The sequence below is a fragment of the Cetorhinus maximus genome, chromosome 19 (assembly GCF_964194155.1).
Source record: "Cetorhinus maximus chromosome 19, sCetMax3.hap1.1, whole genome shotgun sequence".
NCBI lineage: Eukaryota > Metazoa > Chordata > Chondrichthyes > Lamniformes > Cetorhinidae > Cetorhinus > Cetorhinus maximus.
Genome location: NC_135897.1, coordinates 27,394,206 through 27,406,205, shown reverse-complemented (window position 1 = coordinate 27,406,205; position 12,000 = coordinate 27,394,206). Strand labels below are relative to the sequence as shown.

General features: G+C 46.2%; 1 protein-coding gene across 3 annotated transcripts in view; it reads right to left on the bottom strand.

Moving 5' to 3' along the window:
- ppp2r3a (protein phosphatase 2, regulatory subunit B'', alpha) overlaps window positions 1–12,000 on the bottom strand; it is a 414,183-nt gene that overhangs the window by 25,782 nt on the left and 376,401 nt on the right. For all 3 annotated transcript variants that reach the window (XM_078563604.1, XM_078563605.1, XM_078563606.1), the window contains 2 exons: window positions 8,308–8,394; window positions 399–555 (listed from right to left, as the gene is read on the bottom strand). In XM_078563604.1, coding sequence (XP_078419730.1) covers window positions 399–555; window positions 8,308–8,394 — 244 coding nt within the window. The remainder of the gene's footprint in view (window positions 1–398; window positions 556–8,307; window positions 8,395–12,000) is intronic.

Below are 12,000 nucleotides of genomic sequence, written 5' to 3'. Positions count from 1 at the left end.
ATCTAAAGATGGAGGTTACCCGATAATCCAATTATTGTCTAAAAAGTGCTAGTTGGGGGGTAGGATCAAGCTCAGCTGTGATATCGCTCCTGGGTGAAGCCAAGCTGACATCCACAGTCTGACCTCAGACACAAAGAATGATCTCGGGTGAGGTTCTGTTGGGCTGTGTTTGTGTGAGCAGCCACACGCTGAGCACGACTCACTGTCCCCAGCTTTGGAGCAGAGAAAAGGCGAGTCAAATGATTAGAAATAAAATGGAGACTGCAGCAATTAAATTAATCAGTTAAAATCTTCCTCAGTGAGATTTAGAAGCAACAGGAAAATACAACATTATTACAGGGAAATTAAAATGTACAAAACTCGCGACACATTGATATATAATTTGCAGAGTTACTCACCATGGTCATTGTGTCTGGCCAAGTCCTTCTGGTCAATGAAGAGGTCATGGTCAGTGTCTAGTTCCCAGAACTTACAGTAAATAACATAGAAATGCTCATAGGAGAAGTAGTCTGTAATTTGGTTTATATCGTCCTCTTCCTCCAGGAGGACAAGAGTCTGAGGAAATCAAGGAGTGATGATTGGCAAGTGTTAGAAAGTAGCAGGAACATCTGTTGTGTCAAGCTGATTGTTCTCTTACTATTACATTGGGATCAGATTCTGCATAGCTAGGAAACTAAGTTCCATCAATTAAAAAATGGAATTGATGACAACTGGCAAGACAGACCTGTCTGCTTTTGCTGGACAACCATTTCACAATCTTATTGCTGTTGTAATTTTTGGGTCTCTAACTTTTGCTGATTGGTTGTTTTTCATTTCTCATACGTAGGAAAGTATGTTGTGAAGAGGACATGAGGAGGTTGCACATGGATATAGACAGGTTGAGTGAGTGGGCAAAGATCTGGCAAATGGAGTTTAATGTGGGAAAATGTGAAGTTGTTCACTTTGGTAGGAAGAACAAAAAAGCAGAGTATTACTTAAATGGAGAATGGCTGCATAATTCTGAGGTGCAGAGGGATCTAGGTGTTCTAGTACGAGTCACAAAAAGTTAGTATGCAGGTAAAGCAAGTAATTAAGAAGGCTAACGGAATGCTATCCTTTATTATGAGACGGATTGAACATAAAAGTAAGGATGTTATGCTTCAGTTATACAGGGCATTGGTGCAACCGCACCTTAAATACTGTGTGCAGTTTTGGTCTCCTTATTTAAGGAAGATGTAAATGCATTGGAGGTGGTTCAGAGGAGGTTTACTAGACTGATACCTGGAATGAGTGGGTTGTCTTATGAGGAAAGGTTGGATAGACTGGGCTTATTTCCACTGGAGTTTAGAAGAGTGAGGGGTGATTTGATTGAAGTACATGAGCTCCTGAAGTGCCTTGACAAGATGGACGTCAAAAGGATGTTTCCTCTTCTAGGCGAGTTCAGAACTAGGGGGCACTGTTTTTAAATTAGGGGTTGCCCTTTTAGGACAGAGATGAGGAGAGATTTTTTCTCTCAGAGGGTTGTGCAACTTTGGAATTCTCTGCCTCAGAAGGTGGTGGAAGTGAGGTCATTAAATATTTTTAAGGCAGAGGTGGATAGATTTTTGTTAGGCAAGGGAATCAAAGGTTATTGGGTTATTTGGTATTGTGGAGATCGAAACACAAGAAGATCAGCCATGATCTTATTGAATGGCGGAGCAGGCTCGAGGGGCCGAATGGTCTACTATTCCTATTTTAGACGTTCTTATGTAAACTCACTCATGTCTACCACCTACGCACAGTAGCAGCAGTGTGTACCATCTACAAGATGTACTGCAGGAACTGACCAAGCCTCCTTAGCAAGCACCTTCCAAACCTACGACCGCTACCATCTAGAAGGACAAGGGCAGCAGACACAGGGGAACAACACCACATGGAAGTTCCCCTCCAAGCCACTCACCATTCTGACTTGAAACTATATCATTGTTCCGTCACTGTCGCTGTGTCAAAATCCTGGAACTCTCCCCCTGCTAACAGCACTGTGGGTGTACCTGTGCCACATGGACTGCAGCAGTTCAAGAAGACAGCTCACCACCACCTTCTTGAGGGCAATTAGGGATGGGAAATAAATGCAGGCCTAGCCAGTGATGCCCACATCCCATGAATGAATAAAAAATGCTAAGTCTAGTAATTAACAGTGTTATTACCTTTTCACTACATGATAATTGTTGGTAACTGCCAATCAACCTCTTGCTCATGGAATGAATAATTAAAAGTATGAAGTCTCATTCTTTCAGATTGTGAATTTTTAGAGATTTTGAAAATGTCAAAATATATGATTTTATATTTTTTTCTTACTTTTCCTTTCTGTTTCTTTTAGTTTTCTCTTAATCCAATCTTTCTTTCAATCCCTCTATTCCTCTTTCTGATTCATAAGATCATAAGAGACAGGAGCGAGAGTAGGCCATTCAACCCCATGAGCCTGTTCTGCCATTCAATAAGATCATGGCTGATATGATTGTAGCCTTAACTCCGCTTTCCTGCCTGCTCCCCATTACCCTTGACTCACTTGTCAATCAAAAATTTGTCTAACTCAGCCTTGAATATATTCAATGACTCAGCCTCCGTTGCTCTCTGTGGAAGAGAATTCCAAAGACTAATGACCCTTTGAGAGAGGAAATTCTCCACATCTTATGCTTAAATGGGAGACCTGTTATTGTGAAACTCTTTCCCCTAGTTCTAGAATCCCCCACGAGGGGAAATAATCTCTCAGCATCTACTCTGTCAAGTCCCCTCAGAACCTTATATGTTTCAATAAGATCAACTCTTATTCTTCTAAACTCCAATGAGTACAGGCCCAACTTGCTCAACCTTTCCTCATAACTCAAATCCTGCATCCCAGCAATCAGCTTAGTGAACTTTTTCTGACCGCTTCAAAAGCAAGGATATCCTTCCTTAAGTAAGCAGACCAAAACTGTACACCGTACTCTAGGTGTGGCCTCACCAATGCCCTGTACATCTGCAGCAAAACTTTTCTACCTCAACACTCTGTCCCCCTTGCAACACTCCATTTGCATTCTTAATTACTTGCTGTACCTGCATATTAACTTTTTGTGATTCATGTACCAGGACACCCAGATCCCTCTATACCTCAGAATTTCACAATCTCTCTCCATTTAAATATTGGGCCGTAACTTCCAAGATCCAGGTCAGTGTAACTGGGGGGGGTACCTCAAAGATGTACTGGGGAACCTGCCCCAGATGTTCCCAGGTAAGGATTGCACGGCAATTGCCCGGGAAGTGTAAACTTCTGATGGGAAATTGCCCTGCACTGGGAACCATCCGAAAAAGCGATTTAAATCGCAAACCTCGGATGGCTCCAACTATGTTACATCAATAGTTACGCAGAAAAGGTTAGAAAGATTAAAAGCACTTCTAGCATCTGGGACTCCTACTCCCCCCACAGGACTCCCGCCCCCAGGATTCCCCCCAACCTCCCACTGGATTCCACCCAGCCCCAGAACCCACAGGGTCTCCCACCCCACTCGAGTCATGGGCCTGAATTTTTTGTTCGTCAGGCGTGTGCGATCGGCAGGCCCAGAAGCAGACGGGAAATGGGCCTCCGGCTGCAATCGGCCCCCGACTGCGATTTCACGCTGGCTGGTTAATTAACGGCTGTCCAGTGAGAAATGCACACTGAGAGAAGAGGGCGGGCACCATCCTAACCAAGGGCGCGGGTGAGCGCTTCTAGTGAGCTCCCTGAAGGAAGACAGCTGCCTCAGGGAGCTGCAGACCTCCACAGAATAAACAAAATGACAAAAATGCTGCAAAATATGTCCAAACAGAACAATCAAACACCTGAAAGCGTACTTCACAAAAAAAAATCCCCAGATACCTCTTTTCTTTTCTCCACAGAGATTTCATCCTGGTCTGGATCGAGGTTTACTCAAAAATGTGAATGCGGCATGGCCGATTGGCCCATCTGCCAACAGTAAATGTGGACGGGCCATGTAAAATTGTTGTTAATTGCATTATTAATGCGCTTAATTGCCTGTTTAATTGTTGGCAGGCGCCCTTCCAACTGCCATGTGTGCCCGGCAAGTGAGTGCGCGATGACGTTGAGACGCTGGCCCGAGGTCATCTCGTGCTATTTCATATGCGTTCGGATTGGGCACGCACCCGCCCGGGGGTCGTAAAATGTGGCCCCTCTCCCCACGAGACCCTCGACCCGCTCCCCACTCCCACATCATGGGACTCCTCCCAACCCCAAAACCCCCTGGGGACTCCCCCAAATCCCCGACTACCTTCTCCCATGCATGACCTGACCTGTCCCCCACCCACTGACTGTCCAACTCCTCCCAACCCTGAGTGCTCGACCCGCCCACCCCCACTGGCTGTCCAATCCCCCTCCCGACTGCCTGATCCCCCTCTGACTGTCTAACCCCACCCCCAACCTCCAACCCTGGCTGTCCAATTTCCCCTCCCTCCGACTGCCAGCACCCCCACCCCTGACTGTCCAATCCCCTCCATCTCAGCTGTCTGATCCCTCCGCCCCGATTGTCAGCGCCCCCCGACAACCCCTGACTGTCCAATCCCCTTCCACGACTTTTCCGATCCCATTTCTATATTTCCTTAGTTCTGATGAAGAGTCATACGGACTCGAAATGTTAACTGTGTTCCTCTCCACAGATGCTGTCAGACCTGCTGAGTTTTTCCAGGTATTTTTATTTTTGTTTCCCCTTCCTCAACTGTCTGATTACCTCCCCCTCTGCCAAAATCTAACCACTTATCTGACAAACCGACCTTTTCCCTGGCTTGAAAGTGGCCGGACCTTTTAAGCCAGCAGCTGGTTCCCTAAAAAAGGGGGCTTGGCCGCCTTCCATCTGATTTTGCAGCGCTTGACTGAAGCCCTCAGGAGCGTGCTGCCCTGCACGGTTCTCCCCTGGTCTGAGTCGGAAGGTTGGGCGAGACAGGTTTGAGAAGATTTCCAGTAAGAAAGTGGGAGCGGAGTGACGATCTGACTCTGATTGCCACTCCGCTGAAGTTCAGGCCCAATATTCTGCTTTTCTATTATTCCTGCCAAAGTGAACAACCTCACGTTTTCCTGCATTATACTCCATCTGCCAATTCTTTTGCCCACTCACTTAATGTTTAAATATCCGTTTGTAGATTTTGTGGGCTGCATTTTAAATGCCCCCACCGGGCATGTTTTTGGTGAGGGGGCACGTAAAATAGGGCAGGTACCCACCTTCCCAGCCACCCCCGAGCTCACCTCCATAAAACGGAGGGGTGGGTGGGCGGGTGCTGAAATCAGCAGACCGCCCGCCATATTTAAATAGGTAATCAAGGGTCAATTAGGCACGTTACCAAGCCAATTGACCCTGAAAATATGCTGCCCATGCCATAAAATATTTGGTGTGGGCAGTCGGGCAGGAGTGTGCAGCCACTCAGCCCTTGTTTAGTCCACCCACAGCGCATTTTGGCTGAGGGGCAGGCTGGCATGGAGCGGGCCAGCTCCACGCTGACTTTGATTGCTTGGGGATGTGGGTTGTTGGGGGGGAGGGGGGTTGGGCAGGGGCGAGCCATTCCCCCCCTCCTCCCAATAATTTGCATCCTCCTCAAAACTTGTTTTCCTATCTTTGTAGCGGCAGCAAATGTGGCTACAATAAAGTTGGTCCCTTTGTCCAAGTCATTGATATATATCATAAATAGTTGAGGCCTCAGCACTGATCCCTGTGGCACTCCACTAGTTACAGGTTGCCAACCTGAAAATGACCCACTTATCCTGAATCTGTTTCCTGTTCGTTAACCAATCCTCTATCCATGTTAATTATATATATCGCCCCCAACATCATAGCTCTTGTGCAGTAACTTTTTATGAGGCCTTATCAAATGCCTTTTGGAAATCCAAATACACTACATCTACGGGTATGCATTATTCATCCTGTTGTTGCATCTTGAAAGAGCTCTAATAAATTTGTCAAAGCGATTTCCACTTCAAACCATGTTGACTCTGCCTGATTGTATTATGATTTTCTAAATGTCATTCCTAAATTCACTCTCCTTTTCAATCTTTCCTTTGTTTATTTCTCAATCCTTAAACTTAATTGGTTAAGGAAATAAAAGGCCAGAATCTTACCACCTTAGTCTTTAAATGCAGGCCAGGAATATAGCTGGGACCTGATCCTGATGGCCCTGAGGTCCGCCCATCATCCTGGAGACAGCCAATTAACTGACCACCACTGGGAGCCCTGTCCAATTAGGGATGGCGGGTGGGCTTCACCTGCAGATGCCCTTGATGATTTGAAAACTTGGCATAAGTAAGTGTAGCCTCAACTGCCAGGCCATCAGTGTGGAGTGGGATCCTTTCCACAGGATGACCTGTGGCCTCCTCTCTAGTCCTCTCGCACTTGGGGCTTTGGAGGTTGTGGGGTTGGTGGGGTCGGTGGGGAGGTTGCTGATTAAAGGGGCCTCACTGGCTCCGGCCTGCCACCAGGAGGCCACCTCCAGGCATTCGCCTGGGTTGGGGCCCAGTCCGCTGGTACCAAGATTCCGACAACATCATCAATTTGCCATTAAGTGGGCGCTTAATTGCTGATAATTAGCTACCGACCTCTGCCAGGCAGGCAATCAGCGCCATGCAGACCCCACCTGTGGCAAGATTGCTCGGAGGTGGGAACTCATCAGGGAGCTGCCCTCATGCGAGATTTTCTGAAAATCTCTGTCTTCCTGCCTTCAAAGCCACCTCTACATGCCTGATAAGATTCTGTCTACAGTGTTCATCAAGATTCCAGGTGTCCTGTTGCCTCTGTCATCAGCTCACACTTCCAGCAGTGGGAAAAAATTTTAAAACAGAAAACTCTGGGAACAAGTTTGATTAATGGGACTTGCTATGAGATGCCCGGTTCCAGCAGAATCTTACCCAACATGTTTTCAATTGGAATTTGAAATGTTAGACTGCATCAAGATCTTTAAACTCAATGGGCCGAATCTTCTGGTCAGCGTGTGAGGTCGGGCCCAACACGCCCACACGTAAAATGACGCGCGATGATATCGGGCATGTGTCCTGATGTCATTGTGCACCATCGCGAGATTTTATTTGGTGGGCACACGCCGGAGTCGGCTGTGCGCGCGCCAAAATTTCAATGGCCTATTAAGGTCATTAAGAAAGTAATTAAACTAGTTAAGAACGCTGCCTGTCCAACCTTAAGGCTGGCAGGCAGCCGAAAAGCCCAAGCAGTCTTCGTGTTTTTCAGGAAACCTCATCCACGGGTAGGACGAGGTTTCCTGAAGCTTTTATAAAATCAATAAATTAATTTTCCCACCTTTACAAACATGCCCCAACTCATGTGATACTGTCACATGAGGGGGCATGTTTAAATAAATTTTCACATCATTTACTAAACTCTTTCATTATCTATTCAATTTCCCTGAGGCAGCTCTGTGTCTTAGGGAGATTTCTGTGCTCTTTCACGCGCATGCGCAAAAGAGTGCAGGCCCAACTCTCCCTCCCCCCCCAACCCAGACGGATAACGCTGAGCGCTACTGGCCACGCATTGCACTGGGCAGGCCTTAATTGGCCTGCCTGCGTAAAATGGCGGCACGCAGCCGATCGCGGACAGAGATCAGCTCCGCGCCTGCCCCTGCCCAGCTCGCCCGCCATAGGAAAAATCCAGGCCAATAATCCCACACTCATATGGACAATAAAGATATTTGTCCAATGCTGATTTCTGTAGCTAATGACTTTGTTAGCATGGAACAGTATAATATTTCTAATTGTGACCACTCAGAAGTAGCAAAAGGGAACTTAACATTGAGGAAAATTTTCTTCATGACCTATATATCTAGTTATGAATAGGATGGAAAGTCAAAAGGACAAATCTGGACATAGAGGATCAAAAGCTGTATGTTGTTGGAGCCATTGCACTGTCAAAATGTAACTAGGTAAATTGTAATATTAGAATTTAATAGTGGAATTACCATTGGGGTTTTGTCTTCATGAATTTATTTTATTTGACAAGGTTTAAGTCACTTTGCTGGCATGCTTGGATAAATGCGGTAGGGCCCATGATTGGGCAATTGTATCTAGCCAGTGGAAGGATTGGAGCTAATGTAGTAAATGGCCACTTTTTTAATTTAAAGAATTTGCTAAAGTTATTGGAAGTATCTTGTGGAAGAAAATGTATTGCTACATCTTCTTAACCATGTACTCCTTAAGTACATTTGTAGAATTCTATATGTCTAACTATTCATTCATAACCATGCCACTGATAGCATATTGCCCAGTCTGACAAAAATTGCGATAAATATTGACCTATTTCTGTAGCCTCTGGTGGAAGATTTACATACTTGCAGGAAGTTGCTCTTCCTCAGCTCTGTCAGAGTTATCTTGCCAGACCAGGATCTGTTGACTGTGTAGAATATTCTCTGTATGACCTATGGAAGTAAACAGTAGGCAAACCATAAATAACCCTCATTACAGAAGTGTATACAAATCAGACATTCCCTATTACCAGGAGATAAGGGAAAGGGAAAATTGGCAGCAGAGTTACATGCTGCAGTTTATAGACAGACATCCTATAAAATTGACAGCATGGTCTTGCCAGCCTCAAGCGTCATTCAATATGCCTGGCCTCCAAGGAGAAATTACCATTCTATTTTAAATCACCTCACTATGACTTGTTAACAAACAAAGGGATTAACATTATTCACAATCAAGGAAATGAATGACAAACTACCTACCTAATAAGGAGAGTCATAGGATAGAGATCACCTTGGAGCGCTCTCACTCTTTCCATGACATGTTAATTTGGAAACCCTTTGTACTTACTCATGCATACACAAGTGGTTACTGTTGTCAGCTCTTTTCTTTTTTGAAGATAGTCATGTGAATTTGATTTTTTTTGATTCTGGGATCTCAAAATCCTTCCCCACCTTCCATTATTGGGGTTGGTGTGTTGTGTCACTGAGGTGGATTTCATTACATTTTATGGGATATTGGGATGCATCCATGGCATTTGAGGGAAACTAATACAATGGGTAAAGAAGCAACTTTTAATTAGTCTTGTCATTATAAAGGCAACCAAGGGAGAGAGAGGAGAAATCAGGTCAAGGAATATTGGCGACCCAAGCTGTTGTGGTCAATTCCTTATGACTGGCATACTTGAAAGGGGGCAAGTAGAAACATGCCAATAGCAACTTCCATCTATAACCAACAGGTGGGAAACTATTTCACTATATACCATTTAAATATAAGGTTAAAAAAAGGCATAGGAGAAATCAAACCCCAACTATGAATTTTTTTAAAAATTCATTTGCGGGATGTGGCTGGGCCAGCATTTATTGCCCATCCCTAGGTGCCCTTGAGAAGGTGGTGGTGAGTTGCCTTCTTGAACCGCTGCAGTCCCTGGGGTGTAGGTACACCCACAGTGCTGTTAGGAAGGGAGTTCCAGGATTTTGACAACGATATGTTTCCAAGTCAGGGTGGTGAGTGACTTGGAGGGGAACTTCCAGGTGGTGGTGTTCCCATCTATCTGCTCCCCTTGTCCTTCTAGATGGTAGTGGTCCTGGGTTTGGAAGGTGCTGTCTAAGGAGCCTTGGTGAATTCCTGCAGTGCACCTTGTAGATGGTGCACACTGCTGCTACTGTGAAGGTAGAGGAAGTGAATGTTTGTGGATGGGGTGCCAATCAAGCGGACTGCTTTGACTTCGACGGTGTCAAGCTTCTTGAGTGTTTTTGGAGTTGCATTCATCCAGGCAAGTGGGTAGTATTCCATCACACTCCTGACTTGTGCCTTGCAGATGGTGGACAGACTTTGGGGAGTCAGGAGGTGAGTTACCCGTCGCACGATTCCTAGCCTCTGACCTGCTGTTGTAGCCATAGTATTTATATGGCTAGTCTAGTTCAGTTTCTGGTCAATGGTAACCCCCAGGATGTTAATAGCGGGGGATTCAGTGATGGTAATGCCATTGAACATCAAGGGTGAAGGTTGGTTCTCTCTTGTTGGAGATGGTCATTGCCTGACACTTCTGTGGCATGAATGTTACTTACCACTTGTTAGCCCAAGCCTGGACATAGACTGCTTCAGTATCTGAGGAGCCGCGAATGGTGCTAACATTGTGCAATCATCAGCGAACATCCCCACTTCTGACCTTATGATGGAAGGAAGGTCATTGATGAAGCAGCTGAAGATGGTTGAGCCGAGGACACTACCCTGAGGAACTCCTGCAGTGATGTCCTGGAGCTGAGATGACTGACCTCCAACAACCACAACCATCTTCTTTTGTGCTAAGTGTGACTCCAACCAGCGGACAGTTTCCCCCCTGATTCCCATTGACTCCAGTTTTGCTAGGGCTCCTTGATGCCACACTCGGTCAAATGCTGCCTTGATGTCAAGGGCAGTCACTCTCATCTCATCTCGGGAGTTCAGCTCTTTTCTCCATGTTTGAAGCAAGGCTGTAATGAGGTCAGGAGCCGTATGGACCTGGCAGAACCCAAACTGGGCATCAGTGAGTAGGTTATTGCTAAGCAAGTGCCGTTTGATAGCACTGTTGATGATCCCTTCCATCACTTTGCTGATGATTGAGAGTAGACTGATGGGACGGTAATTGGCCAGGTTGGATTTGTCCTGCTTTTTGTGTACAGGACATACAGAGCAATTTTCCACGTAGCCTGGTAGATGCCAGTGTTGTAGCCGTACTGGAACAGCTTGGCTAGGGGCGCAGCAAGTTCTGGAGCACAAGTCTTCAATACTATTGCCAGAATATTGTCAGGGCCCATAGCCTTTGCAGTAACCAGTGCCTTCAGTTGTTTTTTGATATCATGTGGAGTAAATCAAATTGGCTGAAGACTGACATCTGTGATGCTGGGCGCCTCCAGAGGAGGTCGAGATGGATCATCCACTCGGCACTTCTGACTGAAGATTATAGCAAATGCTTCAGCCTTATCTTTTGCACTGCTGTGCTGGGCTCCTCCATCATTGAGGATGGGAATATTTGTGGAGCCTCCTCCTCCAGTGGGTTGTTTGATTGTCCACCACTATTCACGACTGGATGTGGCAGGACTGCAGAGCCTAAATGGCCCAACCGTCTTCAGCTGCTTCATCAATGACCTTCCTTCCATCATGAGGTCAGAAGTGGGGTTGTTTGCTGTTCGCGACTCCTCAGATACTGAAGCAGTCCATGTCCAAATGCAGCAAGACCTGGACAATATCCACCTGGGCTGACACGTGGCAAGTAACATTTGCTCCACACAAGTGTCAGGCAATGACCATCTCCAACAAGAGAGAATCCAACCATCGTCCCTTGATGTTCAATGGCATTACCATCACTGAATCCCCCGCTATCAACATCCTGGGGGTTACCATTGACCAGAAACTGAACTGAACTAGCCATATAAATACAGTGGCTAAAACAGCAGGTCAGAGGCTAGGAATTGTGCGAAGAGTAACTCGCCTCCTGACTCCCCAAATCCTGTCCAATACAAGGCACAAGTCAGGAGTGTGATGGAATACTCCCCAATTGCCTGGATGAGTGCAGGCCCTACAACACTGAAGAAGCTGGACAACGTCCAGGACAAAGCAGTCCGCTTGATTGGCACGACATCCACAAACATTCACTCCCTCTATCACCGACGCACAGTACCAGCACAGGAGATGCACTGTAGGAGTTCACCAAGGCTCCTTAGACAGCACCTTCCAAACCCATGACCACTAACGCGTAGAAGGACAAGGGTAGCAGATGGATGGGAACACCACCACCTGGAAGTTCCCCTCCAAGTCACTCACCATCCTGACTTGGAAATATATCACTGTTCCTTCACTGTCGCTGGGTCAAAATCCTGGAACTCCCTTCCTAACAGCATTGTGGATGCACCTACACCATATGGACTGCAGTGGTTCAAGAAGGCAGCTCACCACCACCTTCTCAAGGGCAACCTGGGATGGGCAATAAATGCTGGCCCAGCCTGTGAAGCCCACATCCCATGAATGAATAAAAGAAAAAAGATCTGATCCATCGATTGTGGGATCGCTTGGCCCTGTCT